The 15222-nt window shown below is 34.1% G+C and overlaps 1 protein-coding gene across 6 annotated transcripts in view; it reads left to right on the top strand.

Moving 5' to 3' along the window:
- The window catches only part of fwd (phosphatidylinositol 4-kinase beta fwd), a 351706-nt gene that overhangs the window by 172421 nt on the left and 164063 nt on the right, over positions 1 to 15222 (top strand). For all 6 annotated transcript variants that reach the window (XM_067789774.1, XM_067789775.1, XM_067789776.1 and 3 more), the window contains one exon: positions 5091 to 6927. In XM_067789774.1, coding sequence (XP_067645875.1) covers positions 5411 to 6927 — 1517 coding nt within the window. In that variant the 5' untranslated portion in view covers positions 5091 to 5410. The remainder of the gene's footprint in view (positions 1 to 5090; positions 6928 to 15222) is intronic.

The following is a 15222-nucleotide window of genomic DNA, read 5'->3' as shown; positions in this document are numbered from 1 at the left end:
TGCGCACCCTTGCGCCAACCGTCCACCTCTATTGTGGCCTTAAGATCTCCCTCGAAGCGCAGATAAGGAATCATGTAGTCTGTTCGTCTTGTGATTGATGACGCTATACTACTGTGGCCATATGGTCGGCGCTCAAGCTGTCCCGAAGCACCGAGCCTGGTTGCGGTCGTTAATGCTTTGTTCTTTGCTACCAGGTCTACAGGTGGAATGTGCAGAATGGCATACAGTGCAGCCGTCGGGGTTGTTTTCAGGGCTTCCGTAATGCTAGATAGTCTGCGTCTAAATACAATAACTCACAGAATAAAATCTACAAAATTAAATACAATAAAAAATTAAAAAAAGACTAAGCCAAAATAAATAAAATTATTAAAGCAAAAAAATAAAGTAAAAACTTTATCAAAAAAGCTTAAAACCAATAAAATAAAGTATAATTTAATTAAAAAAAACACGGTACAATAGAACAGAGAATTTATTATACAATTAAAATAAAGCAAAAAAGGAATAAATTAAAAAGAAGAATTTAAATTAAACTAAAGAAAAAAACTACTATAATAAAAAACAATAAAAAAAGAAATTAATTACTAAAAAATATATAAATAAATAAAACATAAGAAAAAATATATAATATATTAATTAATAAAAAAAAGAAATATAATTAAAAAGGAATACATAGAAAAATTTTGCCAGAGATAATATACCGAGCTAGTCGCATTTGCTGCAGGGTATGTTTACACCTCATCCTGCGCGAAAAATGTCATTTGCCGCTGCTTACTCACACTTCAAATACATTCTTATTATACATAGGACTAAGTAGATATCAAATTTTTCTTGTTCAGCGTTCGTGCCGGCATAATCAAGGGCGCTCTGCAAATGTATGTCAAGGCACATTGTTTATCTTAGCCTCCTAAGCGTCGAGTTAAGACTTTATAATAGGGGGACTCATGATAGCATATAAACTTATAAGGTGTAAAATTATATCCATTTACACACGCGGTTATATGAACGCACCTAGTAATACTCTTGATAAACTTGATTGTTTTTCAGCTGTATTATTTCCAAAAAAATTTTTTTGATTGTTATACAAATTAAAAAATACCAAGATTAAGGGAAAAATCAAAACTAAAACGCCTTTACTTGCTGATGTTGGAGATTTTTGATGAAAATGCCGTCTGTAATGTCTGCAAGGTTGCATTCCTTTGAGTTTACCGCGTTTACACAATGAAATGTGCGAGTAAATTTATACAAATTGTGTAAATGATTTTTCATACAAAATTTGACAGCTCGTACGTAAACTAGATAAATTTATACGTTTACACACTTTATAAGGCATTTATACGGTTACATGAGTCCCCCTAATATACATACATACATGCATATATATGTACATATCACGAAAAAACACATGGCTTCAGTTAGTTGTGATATGTATGTATTTGTGTTGGACATACTTAACTATCATTTTAACGTGGCCATCTACCACGTTACCAGCCAAAATAAATCGATTGAAGTCTGCTATTCTTCTTGTAGAGGCTTAAAATTACTGATTTCGACGGTTCTTCTCTTCTTCCGACTTGAGATATTTATTCTAGTTTAAGTGCGCGTCATCTTAGCTTTTTACATTTGAATAATGGGCATCAGTATTACGCGACAATTTGTCAGCAATAGCGCGTCATTGCCTTTTAACCATGCCCAAAATTAGTCGCATGTGTGTAATTATGTTAACATTTCGTATTTGTGCGTATGTTTGTGTATCGTCTGCTCGTGGAGACTTGGTGTCTATGCAATTCTCGATTGATCTCAAAATACTTGTGGTTGTGTCTGCTATTTGTAACTTGTGCGATGCGCAAAATATCCCAGCAATCAACCTATATAGGGGATTCGAAAGGATATAGTGAATTTCTTGACACAAGCATAAAACTATAATCATAAATATAGTGATTTTCTATATTTCAAAAAAAAAAAAAAGAGCACGAAATAAAATTGGTTTCGTTGATATCAAAAAATTATTATTTTTTTGATTATTTTGAAAGAGGAATAGTCATATCCGAACAATACTCCAAAAAAATGACGAAAAATTCAGTAATATAATTCTGACTTTTCTTTGTTTTTAAAACAATTTCTTTTTTTAATAAATAGTTCTTAATTCCAGACGTAAATAAAAACAAAAAGTATTTAAGTATAAGTTGTTGGGGTGAAAAAATAAATAAAATAAAATGCATTAAACTAAAGAATAAATTAAAACAAATGAAATCGAAATGATCGAAAAGTTAAAACAAAATGGCTGCAAAAGAAATACTTAACCAAAAATAATACATCTATAAAAAAAAATTTAATACAAAAACTGTTAATCAAAAACTCTTTATTTCTCTTACTTAAAAAATGTATTTAAAGATAAAGAAATTAAAAAAATAATAATAAAAGAAATACAAAATGTTTTAAGTTAAAAACAATACAGGTGGGGTAAAAAAAACATATGTGACCTGGAATCATGAAGCGACCCTATTGTGCGAAAATACCGTTGTTCACTTTTTGATTGATTCTTCCAATGGAACAAACCGCACTTTTCTATCTTTCTTAGTTTTTTCACAAATCGCATTTAAAGCCAAATTGGACCACTAATACGATTTTTTGAATAATTTCGATCCATGCGCCACCTATCGGAGATTTTTTTCTTATTATTGCATTGTCATCGGGTTCTGAACTATATTCCAAGTTTCAAGCTTGTAGCTTATCGGGAAGTTACTTAAATTTTAATTACAAAATTCGTTCACAATGGCCGGCCGCTACACAGAGTCAAGCTAAACAGAAACTTTAAACGCGTTTTTCTCGAAAACTTGTTTTCGCACAATAGGGTCGTTTCATGATTTCAGGTCACATATATGTTAATAGAAGAACATGATAAAAATAGAAAATGAAATTGAAGGTAAAATAAGAAAAAATTGGGTTAAAGTATGAAAAAGAACATTTTAAAAAATTAAAGCCAGGTTAGGTTAGGTGCATGAGCTAGCTACAAAAAACAAATCAAATAAAAAAAATTTTTTTTGAAGAGATCTTAACAATTTTAAGCAATAAAAAAATTATAAACAAAAAATATCAAAGTAGTACATATAATAAAAGAAATTTACTTAAAAAAACTAGAGAAAATCAGTGTAAGCGTCAAATAAAGTAAATTTAATTTAATAATGTAAAGAATAATGCAAAAAATATATATAATATCAATACAAATATTAAAAAAAAACATAAAACAAAAGTTAAAAGAAATAAACAAAGAAAACAATTTGGATAAATTTAACACATACATACTTAAGAAAAACAATAAATTTAGAGTGAAAATACAAGAAATTCAAAAAAATTAAAGCAAATAAATGAAAATTAAATACAAGCAAATAAATGAAAATTAAATACAATAAAATAAATGAATAACATAATAACTAAATTAGAAATAACCAAAAAAATATATAAAAACAAAAATAGAATACAAAAGTATCTTATAAAACTAATATCTTTTCTTATCTAAAGAAAAAAAAAAATACAAAAACAGTAAAACAAAAAACTCAATATTTTTAATATCTTAATATATAAAAAACACGTGTCACAACATTTTCGGCCGCGATGGACTCCTAAACTACTGAACCGATTTTGAATTTGTTTTGCACCCCGTTTGTAGTTTGATCTAACTTGAGAGATAGAATAGGTTATATCTCAGCTTATAGTCGCAATATTATTTTATTGCAATTTTTTTATTTGTTTATACGTAATAATAAAATGTTACGTATACGCAGTGGCACTCATATTTTCAGGTGGTGCGGATATACTTCCGTGTAATTGCTTGGTGTTTAATTAAACAACCTGCTTATCAATAAAAAATATTATAGCGAATGATATCAAGTATATCACATCACCAGGCCCGCCGAGAGGGTGGGGGGTTTCTGAGGGGCCAGCGATTTAGAAGTACTATGACATTTTTTTAATTCAGGAGAGTCTTTAGTTGTGTAGAGAGTAATTTTCATACCCTTGGGTGACTAGGGTCTCGAGATATAGGCCAAAACGTGGGCCAGTGAATGCCTAGACAGTGTTTATACAATATGGATATCAAATGAAAGCTGTTGATGAGTGCTTTAGTACAGAGTAATATATTATCAAGAGACGGACTGGGACTGGGATTAGGATTAGGACTGGGACTGAGACTCGGAGTGGGACTGGGATTGGGACTTGACTAAAATACATACCACCCTCTGGGACAGGCAATAAGGGATGCAGAAGAATGAGAAGAAATTGAGAGAAGAGAAAAGAGAGAAGGAGATTGAGAAAGAGATAGAATGAGACGAAGATGGAGATAGATGAAGCGAAAAAGACGGAGGGAGGAGTGAATAAAAGATTAGGAAAAAGTGAAGAGGAGGGAGGGCAGAGTCAGACGGAAAAAGCTTATTAAAATGTATGCAGATAGGCCAAATTTAGGGCAGGACAACATCTGCCGGGTCTTCTAGTATACATATATATACTTATATACATATAAAATAAAAAAGAAATACACATATAAATGGGGATCAAATAAAAAGAACATAACTAAAGACAATAACGAAAATGTGACAGAAAAAAATATAAAACGTAAAATAAAGTTAAAAAAAATACATAGTACCTAAAATATTTTTTTTTTTTAAGTTAAGTAAAGCAAAAAAAATGAAGAAGCAACAGAAAAAAATTTAAATAAAAAAAAATTTCTACAAATAATTTGCATAAAAAAAATTCATCAAATTTACGTTTTATCAAAAAAAATATAAAAAAATTTATTATAACAATAAAATTAAACTTGTCTTTCAAAGATGGCACAAAACGCATCAATTCCACGATTTGAAAGGTCTTGAAGGCGAAGAGAAAGGTTAATTACGAAGTAGGTAAAACATTAGAGACAAAAAAAGGAGACTGAAAGATAGGGACGGAGAGAGTGTAAGAGGGCTTAGTATACAACAGATAGAAGAAGGAAGTAAAGGCAGGTAGAAAAGAGGAGGATGATAACACACACACATTTTCTATTTCATTAATGCTCTTTCAAAATAATATATCTCCATTTCTTATTTTTCTAATTTCAGATCAAAGAATTTGTAACAAGATGTCGGTGGATTTTGTCCCTGTTTCAAGTCCTTCTAATGGGCGAAGGCTAATAACAAATACTAACGAATAGCTATGAATGGTATAAACATGACTTGAGAAGTAAACGGAAGAGTTTGAAACATTGGAACGAATTGATATTTTTTGAAAGCAAAGAAAGCTTCGTTTTGGAACATGAAAAACACTTTAAAGGACGATGAGAAATAACTACTTAAATAAAGTAAACTCACACAAAAAATAACACATATATAATATATATCTTTAAGAGGAAAAGTTTCAAACCACAACCGCCTTCCTATGTATGACACGCGCGTATTTATTATTTAAACGGAAAATTTCACTAACTAAAGTTAAAAAAAAGAAGAAAAAATACTCAATTCACCTTAACTCAAGTGTACAATTTTCCAAAATGAATTCCGTTATATCAGCGTTTAAAACGAAAAAGAATTCAAGCAATAATTCCAGTTCGAATGACAAATCAACAGCCAGTGGAGGCGGCGGTAACACCACCAACAGCGGCAACAGCAGCTCCACCAACTCTAAAAAGAAAGCCATCAATGCACAGGACAATGGTTATCAATATTTGCGACATATACGAGAAATCGAATCTGCGACGAAGATGCTGTCGCCGGTAGTAGTCGTTGACGATTTCCGACCGCCAGCACCATGTGTCGATGTGGTCGATCACGCGTTGCCCGCTACAGTACGTTTGGCAGCATCCTTGGATACAACGCTAACACCGGCTGACTATAATATGAATGGTGCTAAGTGTGAAGCAAGAATGAATGGTGGTGCCACACCTACTTTGGGAGGAGGTGTGCCATCAAATTTTGAGAATGGAAATTGCAATGAAACACATGCTGGTAGCAAAGCGTCAATAACAAATGGTGGCCAAAAGAGTCCACAAACACCAAGTAGTCCGTCACAGCAATTGTACGACGTGGACGATGATGAATCCGAGCATTCAGCGGCAGCATGCACGAGTACAAGTTCTAGTGAGCATAGTAATAGCACAGTAGTGCATAGTCCAACAGGTATAGTACTCGATGGTACGGGGACGGCTACAATTGCAGCAGCATCAATACCCGCCGCGACACAACTACAATCGCAACAACATCCCAGTCCAGCAAAAAGTCTGCTTAGTAATTGCTCCTCAACGTCTTCAGCATCATCATCATCATCTTCCACCACTTCAGCAGCCACTACATCAGCATCAGCATCTTCATCCATTGCCATTTATAATTCGGGGACGAGTTCGTGTAGTTCATATACCAGTTGTGATGTGACAACGTTGGCCGATTCCTCGGCATACAATTCCACACCTACGCTATCCTCAACAGCCAGCGGCAGTAGTGGTAGTGGTGGTAGCGTAAATTCTACACCATCTTCACCCACAGATATGATTAGTTGTAATGTGGCTGCAGATACGGATTATGTACCAGCATTTCTCAAGTCTGCACCCGTCACTTTACCTATCATCATGCCAAATGGCAAAAGTAGTTTAGCTTCCATGCCATCACATTATAAGCAGTCATATGGCTTAAATGGTCTTGGCGGTAGCGTGGGTGTAGGTTTGAGCGCATGTGGTAGTACGCCTGCCAATTCAGCATCGACTACGCCAAAGCATGTACGTTATGCCAAACCGCGTCTAAGTTTAAGTCGTTTCATCAATCATTCGATGCCATCAGTGCATGGGCGTCCGAATTTGAGTGTAGCAGGAGGTGGTGGCGTCGCCGCGGCAGGAGCTGGTGATGCGAACGGCACAAACCCACCTAAGCGCATTTCGACGCATCAGCGTAACTTGAGCTTGGATTTTAGGTAAGTGATCCTGTTTTTTTTATTGTGTTATTTAAATGTCGTACGTCTCCTCCTGTTAAATCCAATTTGTACGTCTGGCAAGCCGTGCAATCAATGATGAAAAAGGTTAAAATTAAATTTAGTGATTTGCCAGATTTATTGCACTTTTGTAGACGGTGTCTGGCTTTGAAAGCGTAATGCTCTTTCGAAGTGCTACCAAAGCAGTGGTGGCCAAATTTCCAGTTTGTGAGTGGAAGATGCTATGTTTTCTTAGTCAACGCCATAAACCAATCCGATCAGCGAATGATTGAATAACTGGATTATGTCCATATATCCAGCGTGATGCTCGAACAGTAGTTTAAGTAGTATTGGTTTGGTCACCACTGCTTTTGAGCAATTTACTCATGTAATTCATAGTATGTCGCCAAGAATTGCTAGTAACTGTGTAATCTTTTTGGACATTTTTCAATATTTTATTTTACTGTTTGTTATTGAAGAAGATACCGACTTCCCTAACCGCAAAAATTTAAAACTTTTCTCTGTCCTTATATTTCACTGAAATGTGATTTTCTTATGAAGGTTGATATAGTTATGCAATTGAAACCACAAAGTATAAACTTTCAATAGCTTGCGGCATATTATACTAAGCGAGCCTTAACAAGTTTGAAAATGTTATATGCGCAAATCGTAATGCAGTAACTGTAAAAGTAATTACTGCATGAATTTTAGGAATCAAGACATGACTTGAAATTCCCAAGAATACCGACTTAATATTGTTTTTCCTTTTTATTATCTCTTATTATATTTTTAATTATTTTATTTAAATTTAAGTATTTTTTTTTCATAATGAAAATAATGATTTTTTGTTTGTTTTTTTTTTTTTTTTGTTTAATTTTTTTATATTTATATGTAAAAAAATTTATTTTATTTTTGTTTTTATTTTTGTCTAATTTTTATTAAATTTTTTATTTTATTTTATTTTTTATTTTATTTATTTTTATGATTTAAATATTGTTGTTGAATTTGTTTATACCTTTTTATTTATTTCTTTACACCTTTAAAAAATCACGATTTAATAATTTTTTATTTTAGTTTATTTCATTTTTTCAATTCTTTTATAAAAATTTAAATATATTTATTTTTTAATTTTTTTACTTTTTGTTTAGTTTTTTATTTTTTTCATATTGAATTTTTTTTTGCTTTTTATATATTATTGTTTAATTTGCTTTAATTCGTTTATTTTCTAGTTTTTTTTAATTGTTTATTTAATTTTTTTTATAATAATTTTTTTTTTGCAAATAAGTAAAAAGCCTCTACTATCTTCTTATAACTTGTAGTTCCTGGTTTTATCATGTTTTTCGGATTTATAATGTATATTTTTGATTTTTAGTGTATTTTCTCAATTCTTTTATTTTATATATTTTTAAGTTTTTATTGTTTAGATTACTTTTGTGATAGTTTTTTTTTACTTTTTTAATATACTTTAAGTTTTCATTTCTTCAGTTATTTTTTTGTTTTTGTGTTATAGGTTTTATAATAAATTTTTTAAACCTTTTTATTTTTAAATAATTGTTTATGTTATTATTTTTTTATTGAAGTTTTAAATATTTTTTTTTAATCAATGATTTGTAATTTGTGTTTTATTATTATTTTATTTATTTAAATTTTTTATTGTTTTTTTTTTTGCAGTAATTGTTGTCGATTTACAGGCCGGATAGTTAATAGCTTTTGGGTTCGAATTCGAGCTCAAGGCCTTAGCAATAACTGTTGTGCTAATTATTGGTTTAATGATGTCCGCAAATTTCTTTCTACCACTCTGGTGCAAAAAAACCACTTTCAATTGTGAAATGGTCATCATAACAGTTATTAACACAAAAATTATTGTTAAGGTCTTAAGCTCGACTTTTTTGTGCTGTATTGCCTAGTGTAGTGAAGTTTGCGCCGTCTCAGTAACAGTTTCTTTGTTGTTTTTTCGTTGGTTTCGTCCACCAGTTTCTCTATAGTACTTGGCAATAACCAGCAACCCGTAGTACACTTGCACAAATACTCTGTTTCCGAGCAATGGACTGGGTCACGGACCCAAAGTAAATCCATATAATTCTTCTCAGCTGATTGGATGTGGCAATAGGATTCAGCGTGTCGTAGACGTTCTTTACGCTTAAGACCTCGAGCTATAAATACTGCACAGTAGAAGGACTGTCCTAAAAAAGAGGATAATTTTGTGAGATTTAACGTTTTTGATCATTCAATACATGGCGCCCGAGCGGGAACTTCAACAATTGTTGTATACGGCAGGAGTTAACATTAAGTAATAAAAATTAAATCTTATGAAAGGAGTACTATACAATGATCAACCAACTATACAATGAACTTCTTTGTTAGAATTTCTCCCTTTTCTGCCTCCCGGAGTGCACCATTGTCTACTCATTTGTGCCCTACATGAGCTCGCTCGTTATGGTCGAGAACTTATCACTGAGACTCCTTTGACATGGTTGCAACTAGGTCAACTCAATTTTCTAGGTAATTCATCTTGCCAAAAATACTGTCATAAGATGGTATCTGAAGAATCGGGTAACATTGATGTCATACAGTCAAAAGTGGCATCCTAATTTATGCGGCGAACGTAGAGGTCAGGCCGCACGCTGTTACATACTTCAAATAAAAAATAAATAAAAAACATATGAAACATGGTTTAATGAACTTACATGTATTACAAATACGCTTACATACAAATAAGTATATTTGACCAACAGTGTTAACCACTTGCTTGAGGTCAATTTACAAACGACTCAACGTCGTAATCGTACAAACACAGCTAATCAATTAGCTTACAAAAGTAAAGTCTAATGACATTTCCTGCACAAAAAAAGAAAGAAGAGCTGATGCAAAAACTTACATAATAGCATATACCAAGATACGGATAAACAAACGTATTAGCTGGGAGTTGCATTGGATCGAATTACTCCTCACATACGTAAACGCGAACACACTGCTGTATATTTGTACCAAAAGCGTACGAAAAGCTCAATGAACTAGTTGAAAAGTTTTTGAAAGGGCCCAAGGTAAGGGTTCATCATTGCCAATTCTGCTTGAATAGTTGGTGAATTGTTTATTGCACAGCAACAGGAATGCGGAAATCATGTGTGCATAGCCATCAGAAAATAATTACTCCTTATTCAAAGCTTATTTTATTATTTAGTAAAGAACTTAGAAATCCTGATATTTGTAAAAAATTTGCTCATTGAAGATGTATATTTTTTTTTTCCAAATGAATGTGGGGCCTACAATACCCGTTCAGCTTTGATTAGCTGATGTTAGTTTGTTGAAGCTGCGTACCATCCCTAATTATTTCTTACACTTCACCGCTCGTGCGCCAAGTAAATTATAAACACTTCTAGAACGACCTTGTTTTGCTGATTGCAAATTTTATTCTAAGACAATCAGTTTTTTTTCCAGTAAACAACATAAAATTCCTACTTTTTTGCAAAAAGGGTAGTGCTTTTGCTTGGAAGTGCTTCTCTATAAAAATCAAGAAGCCAACATATATTTTACCTTTACGATTCCTCTTCTAAGGTTAAATATTGGTTATCTGTTCGTTGGAGCTACGTACTCTTTCCGTAAATATTTGCTTTTACAGGTGCCTTCTCGGGCGCCAAATATTTTGTATAAATAATAGAACGTTAACAGAAGCTTCTATTGCCATGCATTGAGATCACTTCATTGAACTTATTAGTAGGATTTAAAAAGGCACTTATAAGGTTTATCTACTATTCTAGTTCCTTATATCTTATGAGTTTTTTGCTAGGAATGTGGTGTATGGTGATGTTCCTCTACGCAATTAACGAATCGACTGTAAAACCAAAATATTTACCGTCAGAGGTCCGATTCATTAAGTAAATGCCGAAGTGACTTATTCCCACAACTGCAAACATAAGTCAAAACGAGTAGTAAGTGAACAACAAAGTCAAAAGGATATAAAGAAGCAAAAGTAAACATATGGATCCTCAGAATAGGCAGCTAAAGGTCTAAAGCCCTGCAGTTAAACCAACTAGTTGTATACTAGAAGAATACTAGTTTGCCAAAAATCTCAACTAGTATGAGTTCTGTCTTTTTTCCATATTAGCAACTGGTATTTTTAACACAGCGATGTCCTACGAAATATCAATTGCCAGCCTCTGCATCAGCATCATACCAGATGACGTACTAGTCAGTGTATTCAACATCAACATACCAGTTGGCATACTACTCAGTTTATTCATCAATGTAATAACAGTTGACATACTAGTCGATATTTGCATCAGCATCCTACTATTTAATATACTAGTCTCAGTTGGGTTGAAAAATTACTTGAAAATTGATAAATTAGCTCAAATTTATGTTATTCATTATATTTCATATATATAAAAATATGTATATTAGACTGGGTCGATTTATCAACCGATATCGCGCCATTGATTTTTACAACAGTTTTTTGAAAAAAAAATATTTTTTGGGTTTTGGTCAAAAAATTTACCCTTTCGCCATTATTTTTTTCGCAGGCTCGAAAATTATTTTTTTGGGTATTCGTAGTGGAACTTTTTTCTTAAGCCCAAATCCTATCGAAAAATCAATGGCGCGATATTGGTTAACTTTCGTCTATACAAATCGACCCAAGTTAATATTCATACATATATCACTTTAAAATTTATCAATTTTGATAAAAAATACGTACATATATATAAAACCTAAAAAGTAGCGGAATAACACATGCCGAATTTTGTGATCGATCAGCGGAGCCGGCGGACCATATCCTAGGGTTCATCATGGAAGTAGGATGGGATGAGGTGCTGACCAAAGGTCGCAGTGCAATGCTCAATAAATTATCTATCTATCTAACGGAGAAGGAACGAACCAGTAGTGGTTGACTGTGTAAAAACAGGACAAGCTGCACTAGCGCCGTCCTGTTGTGAGTGTTAATGGAGTACAGAATGGTGGTAGTGATATGCACTTTACGGAAGTCATGCTTATGGCTGGATAACCGAACAATTTCATTTAATTGAGGGAATCATAACGGCTTTAAACGTTTTCGTTACTGACGTTACTGGGTTTCCGGTCTTTCTCTGTTATTCTGGAAAGGCATAGGCTTTTAACGACAAGTAGAAAAAATATCCTAGGCTACTGATGCCCTCATGGCCAAGGTGTTTTGGCATCGGTATAGGTCTTCCGTCTGGGACTATTGATACGGAAGGTTTGGCCTTTTCAATAACTTCTTTAACCTCTGTTGAGCTAACGGTGAGGGTTGACTAGTCATGCTTGTGTTTATGTGCCCGTTGATTTGGACGATATCTAGCATTGTCAACTGAAGTATGCATTGCAAATTGGCTACAGAAAGCACTCGCGCATTTCCTCGAGCCGACAGACGAAATTCTAGTCAAATCAATTATTTAAATACTAGCTAGTAATAATAACACCACAAAATTATAGTCAATGAACCATTCGAAAACTGACCAGTATGAATAAACCCACAAAATTCTAGTCAATGAACTAGAATGTTTGCTGACTACTTTGGCTTTTGACTGCAGGGAGTATTAAAATATATGCATATAAACATATATGTGTGTGCAAAGATATTGCCTGCACGGCAGTCGTTCATAAGGTGTGCCTGTGAAACGTAGTAACTTGAGTAGAGCATCAGGAGGCAGTGAAAAATGCGGAAACCACATTTTATAGGTTTTGAGACAGTTATATGTATGTACATACATATACAGCACACAAGTTTAGAATTAGAATAAATACAAGTTAAGCAATTAATAATTTATTTAGTTTAGCTTAACCTAATGAAGCTACTGATAATTAGGTATAAAATGGTTTTAGCGCATAAATTAAAACAACCTCAAATGACAACATAACATTTATTGTATAACTAGTGGATGGGAGAGAGTGTAAGGGTCGCCACCAAAGGCAAGCCGAACCCCAAGGCCTTTCGAAACATCACGTACATATTTGACTTTGATTACGTGATGTTAATTCGTTAGATATGCATATTCCTTCCGTATTGGTTTTGTTTTGCAGGTGCCTGCTCGGGCGCCAAGGGGCATTAATATAAAATTTATTGTACCAAAACAAAGTTTCTTTCAATGAAGATAATAAAACGTCATGTTATTTTTACGTTTGCGTCTCCCTGTCTCTTCTCTGTTTATGTATCGTCAAAAAAGAAACAACTGCGAAAATAGAAGGAGAGAAGCGAGATATAGGTGTAAGTTTTATATCCAAGCGACTGTGGTGGAATCTTGTACATATATAGTTTTTATCTTTGCTTTAGTGGGAGGTGAATTTTTTAATCTGTTGTTTTGTGTAATGTTCCTAATAAATAATTTCAACAATCTAGTCAGAGAGACGCATTAAAATGCTAAATATCACCCAATAGACATGCTGCTCGATGGTGCTTGAAATCGCGTGACTGCCGACATATTGTTGTTGTTGTAGCTATAAGGACACTCTCCGAAGGCCCTGGGGAGTGTTATCGATGTTGATGGTCATCCGGTACGTCCCTGTAACAAGCACCATTAAGGCACTAGCCCGACCATGCCGACAACGCTTTGGTAAGACCACATGAAACCTTCTAGGAAATACCACCTCCCAGCCCATAGATCCATGAGGAATTTGGGGTCGCCAAAGCCGTGGCTCGGATTCGCCAAGGATAGGTGAGGTTGACAATTGGGTTGGAGAAGCTATATATTGCGCTGACAACCCCTTGAAAGGTTTGCGCTACACAACCCCTTGAATCAGTTTGGTATTTTAGTCGCCTCTTACGGCAGGCATACCTGCCGCGGGTGTATCTAAGCTCCCTAACTCGCTGGGGTATGCCGACAGCATCAAATATATTTATTTATATTTCTATGTGCAAATTATTTAAATAAGCTAAAACTTGTACTTTAATTAAAAATTACCTTAACATTTTTTTTCGTGGTAAAGAAATCTCCAAATTAAAAGCAAATATTTTCTTTCATTCTTAAATTTTTCATATACATACATACATATATATTGTTAAGTTGCTCAGAAAACATCGGTTGAGCACGTTCTGTGTTCGGGTCCTGTGCTCGCCATGTGAAGGCTTCAGCTATTAGGGGCCCCACAGTTGCCAGGTCTCGAGGCGGCAATTAGGCTTGTTCCCAGAAAACTTCTAGTATTTGCCGATAAGACGGAGTTATTATATAACATAAGTCCTAGCACCTGATTGGGGCTCTTACGTTTGGTCGTCAAACAAATTCTGCAAACACTATTGACAAATTCAGTCTATTGGACATGCCAATCTAACCCAATCTAGCAAAACAATGTTAAAACTTACTAAATTTTTTGTCACGCCCAAATACTTTTCATAGTTTACAGAAATTTAATCAAAATTTGGCTTACATATCATACCCATATTTTTTATATTTATTTTTCCCTCTGAGCCCAAGGATAAAAGCATACTTAAGCAAAGAGAATTCGTTACAGTAGACTGGTACAAGAAAAATTTAAAAGTTTTCCAAATTTTTAAAATTTGTTTCGAGGTGTCCAAAAATACCCTTCTACTACGGTAGTGCGCCGGACAATCGTGCAGTTGGAGGACAACCACCGGTTTTTCCGTCCCCGGCAGATTTTAGCTATGAAATAAGGATAATGTAATCCAATCGCAATTATGTACTCCTACAGTCTCTAAATGGACTCCTTCAGACTCTGGATGAGTTCGATCTTTTACTTGTGCCATTTAGCCAATGATGACAGATATGACGTTTGATTAGTCCAGTAGTGCAGGGGCCTTATACTCTTCTGCGACATCTCGTTTCCTGGTTCGTAGCTCCCGTAGAAAAATAAAAAAAAGACATGTCGTTAAATGCCCACTCTACACTGTTCAAGTAGACTCATTAATTATTCCATCTTCTGAGAGTACCAAGGACAACATCAAAGTCCTACCCCAATAAAAAGGGGCACTCTGCGTGCGCTTAAGTTTTACCTGGAGAAACTTAAGACCTGCGCTCCATAGCACAATTGTACTTTTAGTGTGCATGCGAAAATACAATCACTATCAATGTAAGGTAAGATGGGATGTGCTGATGGGACACAAGTCCTTCTCCAACTTGTTTGTATAACCCGTCCGGTACCTCATTATCCTTAATATATTAAAAGAGTTAAATAAATTCTTTCGAGGAAGCAATACTGCGTTTATGAGGAGCTCGAGCGCTCCACGCTCGCTTTTTATCATAGAAATCCAGATGCGAAACCTTCCCGGACATCGGTCCAAGAGTGAGAATGGACGTATATATATAGTTAAGGGATTGTGAAATGAAGCGCTAG

The sequence above is a fragment of the Eurosta solidaginis genome, chromosome 5 (assembly GCF_040869045.1).
Source record: "Eurosta solidaginis isolate ZX-2024a chromosome 5, ASM4086904v1, whole genome shotgun sequence".
NCBI classification, from domain to species: domain Eukaryota; kingdom Metazoa; phylum Arthropoda; class Insecta; order Diptera; family Tephritidae; genus Eurosta; species Eurosta solidaginis.
This window is presented reverse-complemented; position numbering and strand designations above follow the sequence as displayed.